At 37.3% G+C, this 26,312-nt stretch overlaps 1 protein-coding gene across 5 annotated transcripts in view; it reads right to left on the bottom strand.

Moving 5' to 3' along the window:
- Nucleotides 1-949: 949 nt before the first annotated feature.
- The window catches only part of PLCB1 (phospholipase C beta 1), a 447,562-nt gene continuing 422,199 nt past the window's right edge, over nt 950-26,312 (bottom strand). For 3 of the 5 annotated variants that reach the window (XM_039359461.1, XM_039359464.1, XM_039359465.1), the window contains one exon: nt 4,652-7,277. In XM_039359461.1, coding sequence (XP_039215395.1) covers nt 7,053-7,277 — 225 coding nt within the window. In that variant the 3' untranslated portion in view covers nt 4,652-7,052. Of the gene's footprint in view, nt 1,336-4,651; nt 7,278-21,624; nt 21,691-26,312 lie in introns of those variants that run through there. The other 2 variants (XM_039359463.1, XM_039359462.1) reach the window with 2 other exon arrangements.

Consider the following 26,312-nt stretch of genomic DNA (forward strand, 5'->3'; position numbering starts at 1 on the left):
TTCCAAGCTTGAAAGCAGGCAGTTGTAGTTCCTCTCGCATGAAATTTAGTTCTGCTCATTTGTATAAGTTTGTGTTTGTGGGGTTCCCCTCCCCCCCACTGTCCTTAAGTCAGTCTTGACTCCTAGTGATTGCCTGGAGAAGTCCCTGTAGTTTTGTTTCAGAAGTGGTGTGACATTGCCTTCTTCCTAGGGCTGAAAGAGAATGACTGGCCCAAGATCTCCCAGCTACTTTGGTGCCTAAGGCAGGACTGAACTCAGTCTCCTGGGTTTAGCCCAGTGTCTGAACCAATAAATCAATCTGGTTCTTTTTGTGTACTATTTATGCATCCTCACAATTCTATTGAATGGAGTCTTCCCACCAAACATCTCCAATGCAGCTCTCTGTCAGAAAGTTGCCCATTCCAATATATAGACAGTGGACAACACTGAAACATATATTTCCATTGGCTTTGTCTTCTAATGGCATATTTCATTATCAGTCTGCTGAGGCACCACCATCCACTGGTTTCATCAATGAGCCAGAATGCCAAACACCTGTGACTTTTCTCTTCATTTTGTTTTTTCCACCGAAGGAGTGAGTATATATACTTAGCATGAAGCTCCTCACTGTACATCGTATGTACCTACAGCCAACTTTCTTAAACACTCAGCCATCTTGCTACTTACAGTAAATAGGCTACAGAAAGGAAGAATTGAAAGCCCCAACACCTGATGTTAACAGATCAAGTGTTTAAATATTTTATTTTTTGTAACCACATTTGGTGGAGCATGGGGAAAAGTAGACATAGAGGCCGAAGCCTGTCTTCTAGTAGCATCTCAATTTAACTCTTTGTGGTTCTGTTTTCTTTTGTCATTCAGTTGGTTGCTTCTCTAATGAAGGGAAGGCAGTAGAAGGTTTAATAGCTCTGCCATCTAGGAAAAAGAAATATTCAAGAAGCCAGGTTGAGTTGTATTTATTCCTAAGGACGCAATAGAAAACTCAAAATTACATTCCAAACATACATTATATTTAATACAGAAATCAAATATGGGGTTAGAAATGCTGGATAATATCCTTACCTCAAATGTGGGACTGTTCTACAGGTTCAAAGCCAAGAGTAAGAAAAACATCTTACGTGGTTCAATGTTTGAGTTTTGAAATACTTTGCAGAGACTGTAAAGTAGGAGCAGATGTTCACCTTAGCCAGGACGTAGCTTTGAAAGGCATCATTCCCTCTTGGTTTCTCTTGTTCATTCCAAAAAAGCAAGATGTTTTGACTTTAACATTTGATGTTCTTATAATCTTGCTTGTTCTGTGATCCATAATTTAGACATTGCCTCATAGGTATGCTCTTACTGTGAATGTAATAAAAGCTTGGTGAGAAAGCTACATGGTGCCCTCAACTGCCTCCAGAAGTAAGTGACTCGTAAAAAATGTTTCTTTTAAAAGTAAGAAATGCTGGCATTTTCTTCCTATTTTACATATACATTTGGGGGAAAAATACATTGCTGGAAGAAAAGTGCAGTGTAAACATCTAGGCAGCACACTTTCTAAAAGAAATTCTCTGTCAAGAAATTGCTGTTACCCTGCTTTATACATTTTAAAATGTAACAGCAATGACGCACCAACACTAATCATGCCCATGTTAACAAGGGGTTAGAATAAAAACAAAACCAGAAGCCTGTGGAAGGTGCTTGAGCACTCTGGGCTGCTATAATCATAACAATGGTTTTGCTTTGTTTTGCAAACTACTGATTGTTAGTAATAGCAAACTGCACATGCCCCAACATAGTCATTTACACACACACACACACACACACGCATGCACGCGCGCGCGCGCACACACACACACACACACACACACACACACACACACACACACACAGAGAAAATATCTCCAGTCAAGCAAGAACTGATATAGCTTGCAATGACATTTCTTTTATTTAATTCTACATTACTTTTCATTTATTGGTACTTAATTTCTCCATCTGATTTCTGACCAAAGTGATCTTTAAGGAATTTATAAATATCAGAATGAAACACCCATTCCAAACACAGGGATTAAACACTAATCTCCATTACACTAAAAGCAACATGTAGCAAACAAAGTACAAAACAATATTTCACTCAATAATTTTAGAACTGTAAAACATGAATTTCTTGGCCGAAAGACAAAAAGGGAGAAATTCCAATTATATAGAACTGGAGGGCCTACATACAACTCTGCTAGGCGTCCATCAGTCCATCTTGTTCTATCAGCCCTTCCTTATTTATTGATCTTGTAGTTGCTTTTGATGTCTTGGGAAGTTCTAATCTAGTGAACCCTGGGAATTATAGTCTTATTGATGATTCCAGAACAACTGACAGCACAGTTTTTATACTAAGTGCACCCTGTGGATAGAGTCAACTCTTTTGGGAAAACAGCCTCTCTTTAGAAGTCTCAGTGACCAGAGCCTTTAAAAACACTTGCAGGGGAATGAGAGGCAATATTTGTATGTACGAAGACGCAGAAAGAATGTTGGATGCTTTGCATATCAAAGGCCCTAGGAAGCTCCATGTCGCTGGACTTTGTTATAAAACTTAGGTATAGCTAAATAATTTTCGTGTTTTGTTTCTAGCTGTTGTGCAAGTATCTTCCTAGACCTTAGTTGCTCCAGGACTACACAGTAAGATAGCAATCATGTTATCAATTACTGTGGCACTAAGAAGCACTCTAATTCTTATACGATGCATTAAAACCCTCTAATGCTTCGGTTAAACTTTGGAACTATGGAAGTGCTATTTGAAACAAAATTGATCATGTACCCTGAAGTAGGTTCTAAGATTGTTATTGTTTTCTCCAGGGCTAATTCAATTATATCAAAAATACTGAGATCTTTGTCTCTTGTGTCCAGACAATATGTCAGGGGAAAAGATGATGCATGAATGAAATACAAGTTATGAATGAAAAGGCTTTCTCCATTACTGCTATTGTAGGTGATTGAATCATGAAGGGCAAAGGAGAATATTTATATACAGTACTTAGACAATAACCCAGCCCTTTTTACTACCTGTTGTTCTTCATTCTTGAATATATGGTCAATATCCAAGCAGACTGAATAGGATTTCTATTTTACTAAATAGTAGTTTCACATACTGAAGGAACTGCTTCCTAAAAATACAGCTAACCTAAAGGAATTCTTTCACGTAAGTTACAGTGATAAATACTGAAGAGTGACTGTAAAAAATGGATTAAGACATCTTTGATACAGTATAAGACTAATCAACAATTATGATGGCTAAGTAAGCCCCAGGACAAATACAAAACTATTCTTCAGGTGCACAATGCAGGTTTCTGGCTAGAAAATAGCGTGTCAAGCCTACAGCTTTTAAACCCACTATTAGAAAGAAAAGGCCAAGCTAGATCAAACTTTGCCCCTAATTCAACAAGACTTATTTCCTGAACTATTACTCCGTCTGTGACAATTAGATATAGGCATCTCTGAAAACAATCTTTAATGTTGTTGTATACTTAGTGCTGAATTATATTCTGAAGAGCTGAAATGTCCCTTACTTTATGCGCTTAAATGGAAGCCAACGCTTAAGGAATATTCTTCAGTGGAATTTTGCATGTCCCTAAATATGACACCATACAGTAAAATTTCAGCTTGTTTCTCAGGATGCAGTTAGTGCTTGGAGTAAAAGTAAATCCAGGAGTGAGCTTCTGATTGCTTACTTTATATCTTCATGGATTTTAAGCTTGCCTCTAGACAAACGCATTGACTTTTCTGTTACTGCATACAACTTTTCTGCTCAGAATATCTTGAAGAATATTATTTATTAAATTTATATGTTGTCTGCTTCACTATCAAACGTTATATTGGCACAAGATTTGATTGTAGAAGGTGTTAGAGCCTTAGTTTATATTGGACTTCTATTAGAACAGTTACTGTTATGTCCCGAGCCTTGCAAACGGGCTCGGGGCATTTGCAGGCAGTTCCGGGCAGGTGCAAGCTGCCCGGGACCAGACAGGCTGTCGCCAGCGCCTGTGCGCATGCGCGGGTGCTGGCGCGGGAAAAGTAACACATTGACCCGGGAATTGCCTATATAAGAGGCTGGGAGCTTTTGGGCGTTGCTGAAGCCTTCACCTGTAAGCTGAACACAGAATAAAAGAAAACCTGAGAACTACAACTGCTTCTCGTGTCTGCTTTTCGCCAAGGACTCAACAGTTACCATGACTGATAATAAAGGACTCTGATCCATAATTTCAGGAGGAAACCAAATCATCTTCACTTATCAAAAAATTAAAGGTAGGCAACCTGTAGCACATGGGCTACAAGTACTTGCCTAGTGTATGTTTGTGCTTCTTAGAAACACCCCCCCCCATGAGTAAAGCTAAATATGGGGGAAATCTGATAGATTTAAAGAGCAAAATAGTCATAGATTGCCAAATATCCCACAGCCCCTGGAAAACATCAAACAATAAAGTAAGGTTCTTGGATACATGAAAATAGATTATGCTTATTGGTGAAGTTTTCTCTAAATTCATGAGGAACAATGGCTAGGCTTGTTGGCTCACACAGCTCCCAACATGAAATAAACACAAAACTGCCTCTCAGCTGTGTAGTAAAAGGAAACATTTTCAAACACCAAGATGTTTAGGATCTGGATAATTATGACAATAAGTACAGATAATGTTAAGAAATTTTATTTGGCTCTGTGATGAAAGCACATAAATTACAATTGGAAGAAACATCATGCCACAAAATTGCATAGGATTCTTACAAAAAATGTGAATTATGCATCTAAAGGCTGAAAAATTAAATTATATACATGATTTTTTTTCTAAGTGAAAGCAAAACCACTATTTCCAATCAGCCAATCACATACATTGTTTATACCAATTTTCAATAACGTTAGTTTCAAATGAAAGCAAGCCCTATCTAAAAGAAATATCTCTTACAATCATGACAGTTAAAATGTCCAAATTCTCTGTGTGAAGGTCTGTCCTAAGCTACTAAAATAATTCTCAGTAGTGTATCTGAAGTATACAATGGAGCCCAATGTAATTCAACGCAGCTCTATTCTCTATAGCAAAATGTCCATAGTATATTATTTTGACATGTTCAACACATAACAAGGCAAATACATAGAAGGCACAAAACTCTCACATCATAGACTCCTTTTTCATTACCTTACTTTATTTCAAGTAATATTCATGGTAAATGATATATTACTGCAAGTTTTAACAATGCAAGATATACAATATTACACACTAAAACTACAACTGCAAAAAAGGGCACTGTACAGATATTAAAAAAGTAAATACAGTCAATGATCAGTTACAAATGTACTGAAAACCAACCACTGCTGATAATATACTCTGTCAACCATTAACTTGGTAACTTTACATCATAAATTAAAAAGCTTATCTCTCCTATTTGTTTGAAACTGCAGTATACAAGCATGGCAAAGAAATAACTATAGAACTGTTATCAATACTGGATTATTGTAGCCTGTCTAACTTAAAACAAATTTATTTAACTTTTATCTTAGAAAATGCAGCATTAAACTTTGACCCTTCCAGGTTTTATATTTAATGATTAATAATATTGATCTTCAAAGTGCAAAAGTAGAATAAATGTAGGAGTCATCTTCTTAAAATTAAAATGAAACCTTCCATTTCCGTTATATCCTCTAAATTACTCCATACAATGTAAGCATTTTATCTTTTATATACTCTAATAATGAGCAACTTTTCTTCATGCAGGATGTAATGAAAAAAATACTGTTTAGCCAAAATTTTAGTTTCCGTATGTACACTTAGCATTTAATTCAATTTCTGTTTTGTTTGATCTCTATTTATTGCTTGCATTTAAATAAAATAAGTTATTTTTACTGAACTCCTGAGGGAAAACAAACTACATATATGCTGTTATGTATTCCAACTCCTTACCACTATCAGAACAAACTATAGTGTTTCAGTCATATCCACATGATAGGACAGTAAGGAATGCAGGGGATGGAACAGTAACCTTTCTAAGGTTAACTATATAACAAAAGGTAGGATTAATCAGATTTCTCTGATTCTTTTCTTTTTCCACAAATATTTTAGCTTTGAAACATCTATGTTTCTATACACTTGGGAAACGGCATTTCCATGTGCGTTCTGTAGATTAAAAAAAGAAGATATAATAGCACAAACCAGTTTAATAGGTCAATGATGCAACACAAAAATAATTGAAAGCAACATTCTTGAATCTATCTTACATATGAAAATAGTACAGAAGTCTGAATGAAAGATTCTGATTGTGCAACAATTATTTCATAACAGCATCAGTTACCACTGATGATTGTATGAGTCTCTTTTCTAAAGCTTTTAATTCCAGCACAAGGGAAAGTTCAGCAAGAACTTGCCTGCGCTTTTGATTTACAGAGACAAAATGTGCAAATACATATGTGAATTTGGGTCACATTTGAAGCACGTATAATCACATTATTATATCTTGCAGAGATTTTGGCTTGGGAATATATTCTAGTAGTTATCACAATTACAGAGAACTAACACTGATAATTCTCTGTTGACACAATCAGCACAGCCAACTATCACTGCACAGAAAGCTAAAGAAAAAAAATGTTTCCCCCCCCCCTCAAAGTGCCATTGTTAAGATGACGAAAGCTTTCAAGGTATAGTTGCAAAGGAAGAAACAAACAATTACGGAGACTGTGATAACCGTGGGTGGAATATTTTCACTGCTGTTTCATAAAGATGTATAAACACATTTACCTGCACAAAGCATACTGGTCCCCAAAGAATGCTCCAGCCTGCTTGTGGTTTAAAAATGACTGATGTAAATATGGCCGGAGAAACCGCTTGGTTTATGCCATTAAACTAAAAAGAAAAAAAAAGGCCTACAAATAGGATGTAATCTCCACACCCAACTATTTGTTTTACAAATTAGTACAATCCCAATAGAGGTCTTCCATATCTGAAGCTGCCCAATGGTCGTTCAAAAAGAGGAACATTCCTGGGGAACAACATGGTAACTTGCTCTGTCAGAGTAATTTAAGATTGGGGTCTTTGTGGGAGCTGTTAGAGGGGTGTATCAAACACTTTTCCTGGATTATCTTCGAGCTCTTCATTTTGCAGTGGTTTGTGGTTCAATTTCCCACCATCGGATGTCAGGGAAGAAGTTGTTGAGCTGTGATCTCCATCCTCACTGATTTTGCCTTTCATTGCTTCTTGAACAAATTCCAAGATTTCCAATGGCAGTCTTTTGAATTTGTCTTGATATTCTTGATCAAGTTCAGCCTGTAACTGGAAATGACATCAATATTGTCATAAATAAAATTGCAATGATTCACCCTTGCTTTTTTCAAACAACAACAACAAAAAATCCCCCTTGAGTGACATTTTCAAATGGTGAAAGGGGAGGGGCTGCATTTTGGTTATTTTTCCAGATGTGAATTTGGCATGAGGATGGAGAGAAAACCTACCATTGGCCGTATTCCATTTTTTTAGAGCATGCAGGAAGATGGTTCATGCACCAAAAGTCACAAAACAACAATGTTGATTATTACAGCCTGCTTTAAAAAAAACAAAACTCCATCATGCTGGATGCCTTGGTATCAAACATCTGCATACAATGCTTTCCAAGTATGTTGGACATACTGCTATAAAAATACCATGTTGCCAGGGAGATTCTGGGAGTTGAAATCCATCCTGAGGGTACCGGATATGTGTAGGATATCTTACGAGTGGATAGACTTCATTTTGAGACTCAATGAGAGGTATGTCACATGATCAGCAGAAATGTTGCTGTCTCTGCCATTGCTATGAAACTTGATGGGAGTAACATGTACTGTAGCATCCTTGTGTTAATTACTTTGCTATTTAGTCTTGTATTGGAAGACCTTGATACTGAGGAACATATGCTAAATCAAAAGTAATTTTTATACAAAATGTAAAAAAAAAAAGCTCCATTGATATAACCAACTGAACTGCATTTGCTGATTTACAAATATATTAAATGTATTACAGTGCTTGAAAGAGTAAATATCTATGAGTAGTCTGACACCAATTGATAAATATTTGACAATTACATTCTTATTCAATAGTAATTAGTAATGAGCATGAATTAATGCAATGGTAGTTACTATTAGACATCTAGCTGCTTATGAAAGAGTGCTAAACATAACAAATGTAGAGTCAGAAACAATATTTTAAAATGTTGAATTGTGAGTTTTAAAATCTCTCCATAGGAATTCAAATGGTAAGCCATGATATTTAGAAATGGGCAAACTGCTGTACCATATTTGGAAATGAATAATTACGTTAATTTGGTGACCCCTCACCAGAGAAATGCCAATTATTATGAAGGCAGAATTGTAATTGTGTTGGCATTCAATCTGGAAGCTATTAGCTAGGCCTAATATTCAATTACAGCACATTCAATTACAGTGGTATTTTCTGAATTCTTCCCATGAGAACAGAAATATGTATTTTAAAAAGGCACAGATAAACGTTTGTTCTTTTCAACAGGGGCAGAGGGTGATGAATGATCATAAGATTGTGAGTTCGTATCATTTACCTGAAATAAGCCCCACAAAACTAAACAGGACTTCCCAGTAAAAATGCATATATTATCAAGCTGTAAAAATACTTGTAATGAATATTTGCATTTTTAATATCCAATGATTTGTTACTTTAGAACACAGTTACATAGAGGAACCCAAGACTGTAAATATGGAACGCTATTAATTATTAAAAGAAGATAAGAATGTTATTATTTTTATAAAAGTATCAGAACTAAATACCTTAAATATTTTAAAGATGCTGTCTGAGGAATTCCAGGGTTTATTTTATTTTATTTAGAAAATTTATATTGCCGCGTACTCACACATGTCGACTCAAGGTGGTTTACAGATATAAAAGAAATAATAATAATAACAACAACAACGCCCCCACCCTGGCAACAACACACATTCATACTAGCCATTTAACGGGCTCCATCCCGCTCTGGGTTCCTCAGGCCCGCTGGCAGAATGTCTTCAGTGCCTTCTGAAAGAGTGTTAGAGTGGAGGTCAGTCTAATCTCTAGGGGAATGGTATTTCAGAGAGAGGGAGCCACCACGGAGAAGGTCCTTCTTCTGGGTCCCACCAGATGTATCTCCTTGGGGGACGGGACCCGCAACATTCCTTGCCTCCCTGCTCTAGTGGATCAGGTAGATGTGCCTGACAAGAGCCCGTCCCTCAGATAACCTGTCCTCAAGGGCTTTAAAGGTGACAACCAGCACCTTGAATTGCACCCAGAAGCAAATCAGCAACCAATGCAATTCTCCCGCAGGAGGTTACACATGTGCAAACCAAGGTCTGCACAAAACCATGTGGGCTGCTGTAATTTGCACCAACTGGAGCTTCCGGATGCTCTTCAGTGGCAGTCCCAAAGAGCACATTGCAATAGTCAAAACAGGAGGTGACTAGGGCATGAATGACCACGAGTAGGGATTGTTGGTCCAAGAAAGAACGTATCTGGCACACAATCCACAGCTGCAGTTGTGCAAAGGCTCTTCTGGCCATGAGTGCCACTTGCTCTTTGAGCAGGAGTCACAAGTCCAAGAATACTCCCAGATTACGCACAGGGTCTGTTTGGGGCACTGCCAAGTCCAAAGGTGGCAATTCTACATGGGCCAAAGAATCTCAAACCCAGAGCCACTCGGTCTTGCCAGGGTTCAGTTTCAACCCGTTGCTCCCCATTCAGCCCCTAAGAGCCTCCAGGCACTGTGAGAGGGAGGTCACAGCATCACTTAACTCACCATGGGCTGAGATATACAGCTGAGTATCATTAGCATGTACCTTTTGCACTGAGTCATGTCCGCTTCCTTGAAATATTTTAAGTAATTTAACATTAGTACAGAAGTACAATTAGAAATGAAGAAAAAATGAGGAGAGAGGAAGACTTTACAGGTAGTTTGGGAAACAACAAGCAAATTAAACTGTTCCACTGATGTCATATTGATACTGTACTCCAAGGAGATAGGTTAGTGGCCCATGAGATTACTGAAAAGTCACCATGAAAAACAGAATGTCTAATCCCATCGCTCAGTCCTAACCATGAGCTCTAATTACTGCACTGAGAAACTGAAAGCAGTTCAGCGAGACAACTACCAGGCTGCCTCCCCACTCTTTTTTTTTTAGAGATATAGTGTTGGATCTCAAGAGCTGTGAGCCATGCAGAAAGCCACCTCATTTTCATTAATACTATCAGTGAAAGTCATTTAATGCAGCTATTTGAGGAATATATCAGTCTCCAGGCAATTATCCAATATAGTGGTATTCTCAAGGAGCCAAGTGCATAATTTCTTATTCAAATGAGTTTCTTAAATATGGGGTGGCTGGTAGGGTCCATTATCACAGCTCACTGCTCTCATAAATACTACTCACAGCCTTCATGTACCTTGGAGGACAAAAATGTTTACCTTTGAGCGAAATAAATCTGGAAGTATATTAGCCTTGCTAGAGGATGGCGAACAGGAAGAGTAAAGTAGCTGAAAGAGGAGAATCTTTATACTAACTCAGGCTACATTGATTGCTTCTGGTGTCCAATGACAGTAAAGTGCAACAAGGCAGGATTACATTGTCCAACAGTAAAAGTTGTCAGTACTACAGAAAATAATTCAAAAAGTACTTTTCCTCCTTAAAGATTAATTACAGATAGCACTCAGCTTACCACAATTGAGCTCAAAATTTCTCTTGCTAAGTAAGACAGTTGTTAAGTGAGTTTTTCTCCATTGAACAACCTTTCTTGCTACGATTACTAAGTAAATCTGGCTTCCCCATTGATTTTACATGTCATAAGTCACAAAAGGTGAACACATGACCCCAGGACACTGCAATTGTCCTAAATATGAGTCAAATGTCAAGCATCTTTTCAGTGCTGTTGTAACTTTGAACAATCATTGTTGTACAGGTAGTGCTTGAGTTATTTATTTATTTATTTATGAGACTTATATACCGCTTTAAGTGCAAGCACTCTCTAAGCGGTGTACACCAGTAAGCAATGTATATATATATTTACATTGCCCCCACCAATCTGGGTCCTCATTTTACCTACCCCGGAAGGATGGAAGGCTGAGTCAACCTTGAGCCGGTGAGATTTGAACTGCTGACCTGCTGAACACAGTCAGCTAAAGTGGCCTGCAGTACTGCACTCTAACTGCTGCGCCACCTCGGCTCTTAAATGTAATGCAGCCTGCCAATTACATTTGTAATCTGAGGATTCATAGGAGTGAATCATGTAACTTGAATGGGATCACTCCCTACTTTTGCCCACGCATTCGCTAATCAAATGTGTGGGTCGTTAATAGCACGAGGTATCTTCAGGATGAGGAAGGCCATGAGGAGCCTACTGCTACTGACCATACAAGGCGGAGCTGACCCACTGAGATTTCTCATGCTTCCCCCTCCCCCACATCCTGCCCAACCGGGTCACTTACCTTCCGTAGTTCTCAATGATCAAGGAAGCTGTCCCCTCTCCTGCTATGGTTTCACCTTGAGCAAAAGCTTGCTGAGGCCTGCAGGGGTGAGAGATTGCGTCCCTATAGGCTCTGGTCATCCTTGCAAAAAGCCTTTGCTGAAAATGGAGGGGCATGTGTGTCCTTCTGGGCCTCCATTTATAGCGGCCTCCATTCTTGGCAGCAAAGACCTTGAGGAAAGGCCTTTGCCGCTGTAAACGGAAATCTGGAGGGACGTGTACATCCCTCCTGGCCTCCATTCTCAGGAGCAAAAGCTTTTTGCAAAGATGGGTAAAAAGTTTTGCAAATGAAGGGAAGGCTTCGATGCTTCAGGCCTTCCCTCCGTTGGCAAAGCTTTTTGCCACAAATCTCATCCAGGCCTCCGTTTGCAGAGAGCAGAGGCCTAAAGTACCGCAAGATCATGTGAGATCAGTAGTGCAAGATCTCGAACTACTGATCTTGTGTGAACTTGCAGTACTTTAGGCCTCCATTCTCTGTGAACACACCAAAGGCCTGAAGCACCAAAGCAGGCCAAGAAACCGAAGGCTCACGAGATCTTTGCAAGGTGAATATCCACAGGCCCAGTGCCTGTGGAGACCTCTGGGGGGGGGGGGCGAGAATAGGCAGGGCAATTTTTGTAGTGTTTCTGTGATCGTTCGTAAGGGTAAACGACTGCTGTGCTGTGCAACATTTGTAACTTCAGGATTGTGTCGTAAGTACTTGGGAAGGGGGTTATGTCGTAACTGTCAAAGAACTGTATATTCTTGCTTTGACAGTAACTTCAAATGATCACTGTGAACTGTCATAACTCGAGGATTACCTGTAATCTTTTTGAATACATGCCATTCAAAGACTCTTGCAACATTTGGATGGCAATAAAAAAATACATGTTTAGATATACATTTCAATGTAAATAGTAAAGAACTTCCAGTATGATTCTGCACATTGATGCTGAAATATCAGGAGGAAGATTTAATATTTTTTTGTTTCTTGGGGACTCCAGTCTTCATAATTGAAAAACCTCTGATCAAATATTTTAAAGAGCTATATTGCATATTTAAAATAAAAAGGCAGTTCCCATTTCAAGCCAAATACTGTGGTGATCAGTTTGTAAATACTGGTATCACCAGAGTCGTCTTATAAGGGAGCTTGATGGCATAAAAATCCAATAAATAAATGATATTTAAGATATTGTAATATTTTCTCAATTGTTCAATATTTGCAAAAGCAGTAATTAAAATGGTTTGTAGCACTAGATAAAACATGAATAAGGAAACAAAGTTGAAAAACAATGGAGAAAGTATACACACCCACCCCACCCCTGTATAATATGTTTGTAGTGTTCTACAGAATGGTTTACAACATTTACTTTACTGGATAATCCCATCATAATAATGAAGTAGTATTGGGGCTGCCAAGAGTTTTTATTTTAAATAAAAAAGCAACTGATGAATCATTGATAGAAACATGAGTGAGGGAAGCAGCAATGCATATGTGCAAGAGAGAGAGGTTTTCTAAGAGAATGGCACAATAAACATGCAAAGTTGCAGTATATGGGCATTAGTTTGTTAGAGATGATTTTTTCTAGTATTATAAAGATGAACTGATTATTCATAAAGCACTCACTTAAGTATCAAAATCATACACAGCCCTTCTCACTGTAGACCTTAACTTTGAGGACTCATGATTTAACTTATTTTATCCATGTTTTACTCAACTCTCGTTTTACTGACTTGGTATGTACTGTGTTTCTATATCTAAATTTGAGAAATAAATGTGGGCCAAGGTGTCCAATTAAGATTAAACTAAGGAAAACTGGATTATTTTATATCTTTCATATCCCCCTATTTTGAGCCCTGAGCATTTTGCTGTAGCATCGATATGCTTCAGGGATCTTCCTTAGCATCCACCCACCTTTTTGGTTTTTAATTGGCTGCATCCAATTACACATCCACAGCCCTATCCTGAGAGACCCTAAGCCCATTTCTGCAGTTAATGCTAAAATGTATCATAGCAGATTTCATTCTAGCAACCCTTACTCCAGCAATGGAGAAAAGAAAGAGAAATCAGTAATCCCAAAAGATGCCCAAGAATGGAAGTTGTGAACACAAATGTATTAGCAGATCAAAACCAATAGTGTAAAGCTAATACATACGCTGGTTGGCCTCATCACCAAAAAAGTGTTGCCTTTGTGGGGGACAGGAAGCATAATATTGGTGGATCAAAATAATTTATTTTATCTTTCATGCATATTTAAAAAAAACAACACATATGCAGAAGGCACCTGTTGGCAAAGTAAGCTAATCTTCCATATTCCACACCATATGCTTTCCATCTTGACTTTTTACAGTTCTCATATAAGCATGTTAAAATACAATCTGCCAAGCAAAAACACTTATGTCTCATAAACTATCTTACAATTAGATCCAAAAAATGACTACATGGAAGACAGAATTCCAACTCTCCAGAGCATATCTTGTCAAACATGACAATATATGCTTGCAATAAATTATGTCACAACTCCCAGTGTTGAATTTACATGTCTTCGGCAACATTCTGAAGAATGTAGTGGCCCAACAACAGGAAACTACACACTGCTACATACCCCTTGCTCTTGCTTTTAACCTTCTTTCACTCATCTAATGGCGTTCTTTGAGTTTAATTAATTACCTTCCATGGATGTATTTATACAAAAGGTAACGCTATCAAGCTGACCATTGTACACAATTTTGCCATCAGATGGAACATAGCAATCCATAGGGTTTTAGCTCTATAGGATTTGCAATTAAATGCTCAAGTTATTTCATTATGCCTGAAATCTCAAATGCAAATCATAATCATCTCCCCAAAGATTAATATAATGCATTTTTATGGTTCAAGTGATTCAATTAGTGCTTTTTTTTTAAATTACACTATTCCAGTCAAATCAATTTTATTGCACAGGCCCTGATGACTAGAAATAATAACTATGTAAGTTTTTTTTAAAAAAAGCAGTAACTAAATCGCTGAAATAGTTAAAAAGTCACAAGTTATCCCTCCTAAAGCTACCCAAATTGGATTAAGTCTGCCTATAATTTATTGATAATGTTTGTTTTCCTCCTATATGATTGCTTAAATTTGGTTCATTCCTTTGGTTAAGGACAGTCACACACTTGATGTTCATATATTTGTATATACATATCTATATGTGCTTTAAAAATGCACTATTTTTTTCTTAGGTAATCATATAAAGGATATGAAAGAAGTCAGCAAATCAAATTACTTTCCTCATTTGCTCTTCAAGCAACATGTAAAAAATCCTGATTACGGTGGGTGCTATTTGCATAGCTGTAAACATTTATAGAATACTAATTTTCTGTATTCAACTATTAGAATTTCAAAATTCTTGTTCATGAAACAAAACAAAACAAAAGCAAAGGTATTAAAATAATAAGGCTCTCTAATTACAACTTCATCTTTGATATCCTTAAAATTGGACTCCTGGAAGCAATATTCACGTATTTTGGATACCACCATGTGCAGTCCCACAATGAGTGAATCATGATTAACCAGACATGCTGTAATTTATATTTGCTCCTCCAAGAACTTACATGGGAAGATGCTGATTAGTTTGCAGTGATATATGTAGATGGTATATTTGCTTTGAATTTGAAAATTCTTCCAAATAAGTTGCTTATAAATTATCCTAAATGTTCTTACAAACAGGTTAGAAGAATTCCTGAAGTTGATTCAGACTTCATGAATGGCTGTAGAGTTGGAACCATTATAATTAATAAGGCTGGTGTTTTTCATTAATAATACTGATTTCAGCGACCCATTGTAGGTATATCTGAGTCAGCTCACTAAAGGCTGATTTAGGCTCATACCCAAATGAAGATTCCATGTTCAGTGTAATTCTGAATATGGGCTGTTGAAGGCTGCTCTCCCTTCATATTTTTCCCCTGAAATCTGTGTGGGGGTCTTGCCAACAGATCCTGGATCAGAGGGACCCTTAGTTTAAAGATTATCAAAAACCTGTTTGCAAAATATTAGACATTTCAATGCATTGTAATCAATATAAAACTTGTTGGGACAACTTTCTCCTACCCCAAGCATCTCTTGTTATTTTGAAAACCTGAACTCACAGTTTCAAACTTTTTCAGACCATAAAACGCTTAGTATAAAACTTCTTGGAATTCCTGATCAAAAAGGAAAGCTGTAATGATAGAAAGCTGACAATAAAACATATACTGAAATGTAGGTTAATTTCTGCAAGGACCAATTAGGAGCACAGGTAGATGAAAATCCCTGCTTTACCCACTCAAAGCTTTTCATCTGGCCTTGCGTGGGAGAAGGGGAGAGAGGCAGTGTTGGGGCAGGATGCAAAACATGGCAACTGTGCCCCCTCCTGGAGAAGACTGTGTGGCCAAGGCATTTTCCTAAGTAAAGATTATAGCCGTTATGTTCACTTTTCTGGCTGTACCTTACAAACATTTCCATGGACACAAGTGTTAGCATTTGTTTCACACAGAACCCCATCAAATTCTTACAGAACTTTAGAGCTCCATGGAACAACAGTGTGTGTGTGGGGGAAACCCTGCTTTAACCTAATATTTTTGCTTTATTCTCCTCCTCCCAGTTCCTGAGTTACTTAAAGCAAAAGACACACAAGGGAGATGTAGCTACATGTCATGGTTTATGGGAATGATGCTGCTTAGGGAACAATCAGATGAAGGGTGGAGAGGGAGCCTGCAGCTGCATAATAGCAGAGAAAGAAACTCAGAAAGATTCTCTGTAACTTAGGCTATAAAAACAGACAGGAGATTTGTACTTTTAGACTTGCATGATTCTGTTAATATAGCCTAACAATAAAGCTGAATTAGCTTATCTGTTTACAGTATGTTTCCTGTCTGGCCAACCTAGGAAGGCTGACACTGCACTTCCCCTGGCTACAATTAAAATAATGGTAGGAGCAGCAAAATCCCTGGGCCAATGATACAGTTCTTTCTCCCATACTTGGTTGCTAAACTATTTCCAACAAACAGCTCAGGTTTTTTTTTTTTTTTTGAGGCATTCAGGAGGGATCCTGAAAATGTTCTGAAACAGCAGGTTAACGTACCTAACTAGAATTTGGGGATAATAATATCATAACTGGATTATTATAATTGGGAGTTTCTATTATGAATGGCTTTCTTTCCCTGTCAAACCTAAGGATATATAAAATATAACAGTCACTAAAAATATTCTCCACAGAATTCTTTCCAAAGTAACATTATTATAAGAGTAGATTTATTCTTTCCCATACATTCTTTATCTCTAAATATGTAGTCTTTCTCCAACTCTAGTTGGATACTATATGTTAAGTTGTTAGCATTCCATTTAACTGTTGTTAAACAACTGAAAAAAGTTAAACAGTTAATAGCGTGAAACAAAATGATTGCTGCCCACTGTCATAAGGAATACCATTACAAAGCACCACAATTTAATCTATAAAGAATATCACTTTTACAGAGGGTGGTGGTGGAGGTGGTGGATTGCAGCATTTTCTTATTTTCTTAGGTATGCAGTAGGAGGCTGTGTTTGAAGGAGATTGCATTTTGCTCCGTATTGTCCTATTTTTATCTTGAATTACTAGAAAAAAATCTGTAATGTTTGGAGGCTACTCATTTCCTTTTATTAATAATGCTCTAAACCTAGATTTGAAATGTGCCCTGATGGTTTTAAGTATATCCTATGTTGGGGGTTGAGAAGACACACAGTGTCACCCTATGCAGGTCAGATCATAAGAAATCACGGAAATTCAGGCCATTCTGTTGAAGTATCAGTGAAACAACAGGGGGAAAAAGCCATTTCACAAACAACCTGTTTTCTTTGAGTCTATTTTACACAAACACACACAGAGAGAAATACATTTTAATTAAAATTTCTTCCTAAATGCAAAGGTTTTAATTTAATACAATGTATTCAATCTGGCTCATTCTGACAGCTATGATTTGCTTTAAGACTTATGTCCTATAACCAATATGACATGACTAGATTGGCCTCCCTGTCTCTCCCCCCCTCCCCCCAACATCCATCACATGCCATCCGCGGTTCAGAAATACATGAGACACTTGAGCAGAGAGAAGGAATCTGTTCCATTCTGGATATCATTTTTGTCATTTGATGGATGTCATTGGATGTGTCTCCAAGCCAATCAATAAACATAATTAAATCAGGAAAAGAAGGATTGTAAAATATTTAAGAGCTTGCTTATCCAAAAATGTCTTTTGTTCATAGGACTCTTGTATAACAAGCTGGCTGGGAAGTCTTGGTTTGTCAGGAGACATCCATATATATCAATTAGAAAATGAGGAACCTTTTTTAAAAAAAACAGCAGAATTGACCAGGTGAAGTGCCAAGAGTTCATGTAGCTCCCAATTTGTTTTTTCTCCCTGAGATCCACTGCATTTTCCAAAACTTATCAAATTTATTGTGACACAAAGGGAAATACTTAAGTAAGTAGCTGGAACATAAAGGCTATCTTGCTTTATTTTTTAATAAATCTGTAAATAGAATCAGATCTTGTTTAATTTTTTGTTCTAACCCAGTGGTTCTCAACCTGTGGGTCGGGACCCCATTTGGGGTCGAACGACCATTTCACGGGGGTCGCCAAACAAGGCTGTCCGCCATTTTTCCCTCCTTTTCTTTGGCCACGCCCCTGACACCCGGTGATGTATAAGTGGTTGGGGGTCACCACAACATGGGGAACTGTATTACAGGGTCGCGGCATTAGAAAGGTTGAGAACCACTGTTCTAACCTCTTCCATTATGTTTTGGAGGTTGGTCTCTGCCATGCCATACCGAGATAGGGTTGCCAGGTCTGGGCTACAAAAGAATACTTTTTCTATATCCCCCTTCTTCTGGTTGGTAGGATTTTTGCAACCCCCATATAGTGACTTTATTCAAAGTCCATGTATGGTCCACAATGGACTCTTCTCCCCAAGTCATACAGAGAATCAGATAAATGTATTCCAACTCAGCACAATTACATTTGATTCAAAATCCTTAGGCTTTAGATATGAGTCATGTCCTGCCTGCCTACCTGCCGCCTACAACCAAAACATCCTTGGTGCCTTATAGGCCATATACACAAATCTTAAAACCAATCATAACATTCATAACCTACAGCTTTGCAGGCCCAATAAATTGGTGTTAATATGCTCTCAGTCAGCACCAATAAACACTTGAGCTATTGTATTTTGGAACAGCTGCACTTTCTGAGTAGCCTTTAAGGGTAATTCCAGGTAAAGCACAACGTAGTGCGGTATTTGAGTTGAATGATGATGAGGACATGAATTGCTATAGCAACAGCACTTAAATTTCTATACCGCTTCATAATGCTTTACAGCCCTCTCTAAGCGGTTTACACAGTCAGCATATTGCCCCCAACAGTCTGTGTCCTCATTTTACTGACCTCAGAAGGATGGAAGGCTGAGTCAACCTTGAGCCCGGTGAGACTTGAACTGCCAAACTGCTGTCAGCCGGCAGTCAGCAGAAGTAGCCTGCAGTACTGAATTCTGACCACTCCATCACCAGGGCTCTTATAGCCAGATCTCTTGCTCCAAATAGAACCACAATTGGCATACCAACTGTAATTGGGCATAGATTGAGCAGTAGCCATGAACCCAGAAGGATACCCCTCCATCACACATCACATACCTGCACCTTCATGGGTAGTGCCTGCTCATCAAGGAGCAACTCTGATAGCAATGGAAACTCCTCACAAATAGCACCTTCACCCAACTAGGGTTCAACTTCAGCCTATTCTTTCTCATTAGACATCTTATAGCCTCATGCGTTGGGGAGGGACACCAGCAGCATCTCTCTTACAGCACAAGGTAGTGGTTTCAATTAGATTTAGAAAGCAGAGAGAGCAGAAATGATGCCTGCTCCATCCCATCATTGGGCCACTTATCACAAACTGAAACTGCTCATTCAGGAAGAAATGGAACCACTGCAAAACAAGATCTCTAGTTCCATCTCCCATAGATGGTCCAATCAGATACCCTGATGGATGATATCAAATTGGTTTTAGTTAACTTCAAGGTCATCTTCCAGTTTTTGTCTGCAGTTCTTTGCAATTTGAAATAGGAACTTCACCAATGCCACGATTCAAAAAAAAAATATGTAGTAGCTATACAATCTACAATAATATACACTAATCTCTAAAATAAAAGCAAGGAAACACAACATTATAGAATGCTCTGTGTAAATGCTTTTCTACAAGCAGTTTCAGGCAAATAAAAATAAACTATCTTTGCAAAGTACAATAAAAAGAAGCAGAATAGTTCCAAGTTGATTACAGACAATACAGTACAATACTATAGAGTAACAAAAAAGAATAGTTTAAAATATTTACAAAAGTAATTCTAGCTCTCTAGTCCTCAATCCAGCAAGCAACAGATCTTCCATGCAGCTCCAGGAAAAGAAAAGGTTGGTGCTGGCTGCAAAAATCACTGGATCTTGTTTTCCCATGTGACCAGGAACAAAAACAAAAAAAATAAAAAAAAACCCTTCCAGATTCTCGTAGCCCAGAACTGACCCAGGCAAGTCACAGAGTTAAATATGGCCATGGCGTTTTTTGTCATAGAACGCACAGAATATCGTTCCGGCACCTTTTTTCAACAGAATTTGTGGAACTAAAAAAAGTTCAGTCAGACCTTCCAACTTGTGAAAAAAAAAAAAAAGATCTCACAAGGAGTTGGAAAGTCTGACTGAACTTTTTTTAGTCCCACAAACTCCGTTTGCCTGCAGCAGAAGAGAAACACACCAGAGCTAGAAAGCAGGTTAGCAAAGAAATGTTTTCGGGAAGAGGGAGGAGCTGCGCTGGGAGGAGAAGCGGCAGGAAACGGGGCTGCCATTTCCAGAAGAGAGAAGGGAGACATGGGACAATGCAGGGCAGCAAGCAAATGCTGTTCTCTGCTCTGCATCCCTGCACAGAACTGCTGTGTTCTCCGTTCTCTGGGAGACAAGCGACAAAGGACTGGCGAAGGGAAGTGGTGGGGGAGGCTTGTGTCACCCGGTCATGGTGCATTCCACGGGAGAGTTGGCAGAGGACAAGGAGGCTGCTGCTGTGCCCGGGCAGGTGATCTGTGGGGCGAAGCTTAAAGTAAGCCCCTCCAGCGGTGCACAGTGGCAGTGGAGCTGTTCACCATCACTCCCCCCTGGCTCCGAAATGGTGGACAAGAACCAGGCCTACCCCGCACATCCCATCCACCTTAGCATGGCAGTCCGGCTTGGGAGGCGAGTGAAAGATTGCCGATCAAGGAATAGCCTGGTGGGGGGGGCTGAGTTCCAGCATCTTTTTTCTTACAAAAAAAAGCACTGAATATGGCCACCGCTGCAGTAGAGACTGAATTCAAGTCACATGGGTACAGAGGCTTCTTTTCGTTGCAATTTTGAATTTCTAATGTACATACCCTTTCGGAATCAGTTCGTTTTTGTGAAAATTCACTAAATGAACATTCATACCTGGGGGATTACCTGTATACCACTTATCTTAGTAGCTACTGACATGACACAGTAAATGTATATAATCTGTAATTCTTCGGTTTCATATGGCCCTTGTTTACTTAAGTGAAGCCTTTGGCTTATATATACAGTATTTGCAGGTATTAAATCTTGGCTTTTAAAAAAAAAGTTATCAGAAAGAGAAAGAAGAGGTGACACAACCCATATTTGTATACACCTCTCCACTGTCTGATTCAGCCTGCCCTCCCCACCAGCCCCCCCACCAGCGTGCTTTCCCCAGCAAAAGGAATTTTGCCTTTGCCAAATAAAATGTTGACTACTCAAGACATAATATAAAACTGAATAGCATTTCTGTACGCTGTGCTACATGGACACTACAGTTCTATTATTTTATTCATTAATTTCTACAGCTCATAGTTTCAAAGCAAAATTCATTGAAAAAATTGAAATTAGCAGGAACTTAAGATCACAAATGTATTATTATTGTTATTTAAAAATGGGATCATATTGGTTAAATAATCAATGGGTAATACCAGAAATTCAAAACATGCAAAGATATGGGGATGAATCAATGGCTTTTATGTTAGGATATATATGTATATATAGATAAATATATAGTGGTTAGTTTTACTAGAGAAGAAAGGCAAATGTTTCACTCACTTTCACTAGTCTCATACTCCATTTCTACTTCTGTTTTTCCTCCTCTCCTTCTGGTTCTTCTATGCTCTTTAAAACAAATCCAAGGATCGTTTCAATTTTAGATGAATAGCAATGACTAAACTAGCATAAGACATTTTTACATGTAGCAATCAGTATATATTAAAAACTTAACAAATCAGAAGAAAGTCCACGAATGCAATTTAGTTTAATTTTAATCATTTCTCCAATAGGTACATGCGTGCGCATACACACATACACAGACATTCCAGGCAGTGAAACCGCTCTGTCCACTCTAATTAGTTTAAAGACAACATTTTCTCCATGTCACAAATCTGTATGACAAGCAGAAAACAAATTTTAAGAGGAAGGAAAATATCCCTGCAAGGATAATGGCATCCTTCACAACAGAGAACAGATCCATCCATCATTTGGGATTTTCTTCTAGTACAGCTAAAGTCAGCCACAATTCAAATAAAGCAATTCTTTGACAGAAGATCTGCTAAACAATCAAACAGCTCTAAACCTAGAGAAGCTAAACTGGCATCCCACTCCCACTCCTACCTTACCCCACCCCAACCCTCACCTCATATTGACATACTAAATTAATGGAAATTCTGTATAGGAGAAAACCATTCTCTTTTTACTTTTAAGGAACATATCTCATAGTGGTTAAAAAAAATAACAATGTATAAGTAATTTGGCTGACCCTACAAGCGTAAGAAGCATATTGCTTAGCATTTCCTGCTTTGAATTTTGCGTGGCTAGAGTTGAGGTGGAGGGAAATGGATTAAAATATATCAGGATTTAAAACATTTCTACTATAATACACCCAAGATATTTTCCCTCAACTGGAAGAAATTCTTTTGTTTCACTAACTTACCACTGTTGCTGTTTAAGGAGGAAATACCTTGAAAGTGAGTACTTGTCTAAGAATAAGCTCCATTTAATTTAGTGAGGATTATTTCTGAGTAGAAATAAATAAACCGTTCTCTCAAATATTATTTTCTTCTCAAAGGGAAAAGCAAGACATAAATCTAACTTATTTGAATTAAAGAAACAACTATTATATATATTCCTTGCTTATCAATCACACTTGGGACCGGCGATTCTGTCGCTAAGTGCTGCAGTTGCTAAGTGAAAAATCATGTCATCATCTTGGATTTATGATGTCTCTTCTACTTCCATTGTAAATGAATTGCCATGGTTAAGTGAGACATTATGGGACTGCCATTTGCAATTTCACTTCCACATTCTCTATTAATTGTGTTTGTTGTTAAGTTGGTTGTGTAGATCACAAATGGTGATTGTGTGATTCTGTGACGTTGCAATAAGATATGAGGATTGTAGCAAAGCTGTTTTCTCCCAACTATTGTAACTTTGAATGATTACTAAACAAGGCAGTTAGTAAATGAGGACTACAGTACTGGAATGACCAAAATCAGCTTACTATTTCAGTTCTATCCATAATAAGATGACTTGCTGAATGGAAATGAAAAAAAATGTTATTTTTATTGCATATATGTTGTGACCATCCCACCAGGAATTAGTTTTAACCTTAACTTGCATAGCCTGTCGACTTGGGTTAGAGAAATCTGTTGAGTATCTCCACTTTGCTCTTTGAATGTCAACCTAATCTTTAGCTGTAGATATTGTCTTCTCTCCTTTTGGTGGGATATGTAATCAATTGTTTTCTACCAGGTACATTCCTGACATACAACAAACTCGAGAGGATATTCTGCTAAGAGCAGGTTGTTGATTCTAATATCTCCATTTAAAAATATGCAGCCAACTCTTTTAAAAAAGTACATATTCAGCTCAACTTGGATAAGTCAGAGATGGAGAGAAAACAATTTTTGGATAATAGCCCATAACAGGGAAATTGTGTCAATAATTGAGCCTGTCAGAGTTCATCTCAGTTGTTGTTCAATTTCTATAATACAAGCTATTTTATACAATGTTCTAGTGGGAATGATAGTGAACATTTTTAGTTTTTAGATTCACAGATAAACATGCTATGAGACTGAAGACAGTCCAAACCTTCACTGAAATAGTTTCTTCTTATTGAACCTTATCAGTAAAGAAATGAGATAGAACATTTATGCATATGTAAACTAAAATGTTTTTACATATATGCCTGGAATTGGGAAAAAAAGAAGCTTTGCAATTCTTTGCAAAGACTGATTTAAAAAGAAACTTTTCCTGACATCTGCTGGACTCTACTTTGCACCCACCTTTCAGGGCAAGGATGAATAATTAGTCATGAATTTCCTAGTATTTTTTTTTTTTCACTATTGCAGGGAATACAAATGGGGTGGAACAGACACGCTGCAAAGGGCCCCATTCAATGCAGTCAGGCATCTATGTTTTATTAATAATCACCTCATGTAACATGTGTGTATTACAGTTATATAAAAATTGCATAATTACAAAACAATAAGATTATACAGTTCTGTCTAATCTTTTTCAACCAAAAACTTGCAGTTTATTCACTTGTATCCATGAAATTAAGCATTCACGGGCATCTACTCAGCAGCAATAACTCATCATGGGTCCAGCTCCTTTTCTACCTCCCAAATCTTGTCATCTTTGGAAGATCCTCTGGAACAGATTGGATTAATGCAGTGCGGCAGGAGAAAAAAGGAAAGTCCAGATGACATATGATAGTATTCCCCTGACATATCATGTAGCCCATCAATTCCTTAAAATAAAAAAAGGGGGGGGGGCTATTTCTTCAGGCTCTCTACCAATCTGAAGTGCCTCCTTCCCGAAACTGCAAGTAGGTCAGTTAGAGCATCAAAAATTATGTCTAATTTATAGGTGGTAAAACCTTTTTCAACTTCAGCTGGATTTGTGAAGACTTCATAGAGGTGCCCATGTTGTTTTCTTGGCAGCGGAGAGAAAGTGGTTTCCTGACTTTAAGAATGTTTTGGCTTCCCAACCTGGCTTATATCTTCAGAATTCTCTGGAACCCTTCCATCCAACTAATCTGCTTAATTTCATAGCCCAGACAAGATCAGCCATTACTGTCACCTACTCAGACATTTATTAATGTAGAAACACAGATCATTTTGGATATTTATCTTCAGTTCTTGAGTTTATAATATCTACCCTAACATTTAAAATACAATTTGATAAATTAAAAACATAGTATGATTTTGTGTGAATGTATATTCAAATTATTTTACAAAATAATTAAAATAAAAAACTGACATAGACTTTAAAATTTACTCCTGCTCTTTGAAATGGATTCAAAGAGCTTCTTCATAACAGTATGTGCAGAAAATCAAAATAAAAAGTTGTATATAATACTCCCCCAAACCATAATGAACGACAAAGCATCATGGGGGGGGGGGAATCAGCAATTAGAGCAAAAATAGGAAATCTGTAAAATAAATTCTCCAATGACTGCTAAGAAAAAAAATTATTGCAATGCTTGGTGTTTGAAATTATTTTGCTTCCTTTTCATCCTTTTTAATGTATGGACTTTGAGCAAATGGTTGTACATATTCAGTTACTGCAATTTTCAACTTCTTTTTTTCCTCACAATATTTATTAAGTTCAAGAGCATAAGTGAACTGATTCAATCACAGCTTAAATGGGAGGCTGATACAAGTGCTTGAATTATTTTACACATATATATTTATGTGCACAATATTTGTTACAAAGGATGGGTGAAACTGTCAATTATTGTTTCTTATTTTTGCAAATATGTCAATTGGTTTTTTGTACTTATTTTAACATTTGCATGAACACAAGTGTATATTAAAGTGCTCATTTCTCTACTAATAGACATTCTGTTTGCAATATATTTATACAGTTATTGCAAATGGTTTTCCTAAATATAGTGCATTCTTGTTTTGTATTTCCATGTATTTTGGTAAATTATACTGTAGCATTTCAACTGCAAATTTCAGGCAGTAATAAGGCAGACAGAATGAAAGGTAGAATAAATTGAGCCCATGAAATGGGAGAAATCTGCTCATACCTCCAAAATATATTCAGCTTTCTCAACAGACATATCTGATTATTAGAGCGGGTCTCTCTAATAATCAGATTCTTCTGTTGAGAAAACAATTAATTAATGAAAGTATGATAAAAATCGTAACAAGAATTTTTCCAAGCCATTCAATGTGACTATAGGTTTAAGGAACTTAGCTGTTAAAATGATAACTATAAAGACATCATCATATTTGAGTTATTTTTATTGTTATTCATTTTATGTTGCTGAAGTGTTGTTAGCTGCTCTGAGTTATGAATTTGAAATAGGTGGCCATATAAACTGAAATATCATTTTTCACTTGTTTATTGCTTGTTTTTAAGATGTCACATCTCTTTATCCTCTTTTCCACATGCAAAATGAAAGTTATTTATAAAATCATTTATAGACATTATTTTACAGAAGCTATAATTCTGTTTTAATAGACAATTCCCAGAATTACTACAGTGTAGGAAGCTACTTTAAAGTCTGAAGAAGATAAACATCATCTTTTAAAAAAAAAATAAAACAATTACATTCCGTGAAATTATCTTTGTTTATAGCATCCCACTAGACCATGGAAGAACTTGTCAGAACTTATAAAACTGACAGGAAAGAAATAAAGTTACTGACAATATATATTCCACTTAGTTACTTGTATTTAATATTTTATTATAATTGTATTCTAACTATTAGATGTTATACATTTATT

This window comes from Crotalus tigris, unplaced genomic scaffold (assembly GCF_016545835.1).
Source record: "Crotalus tigris isolate CLP2741 ecotype Arizona unplaced genomic scaffold, ASM1654583v1 scf7180000019070.2622420, whole genome shotgun sequence".
NCBI lineage: Eukaryota > Metazoa > Chordata > Lepidosauria > Squamata > Viperidae > Crotalus > Crotalus tigris.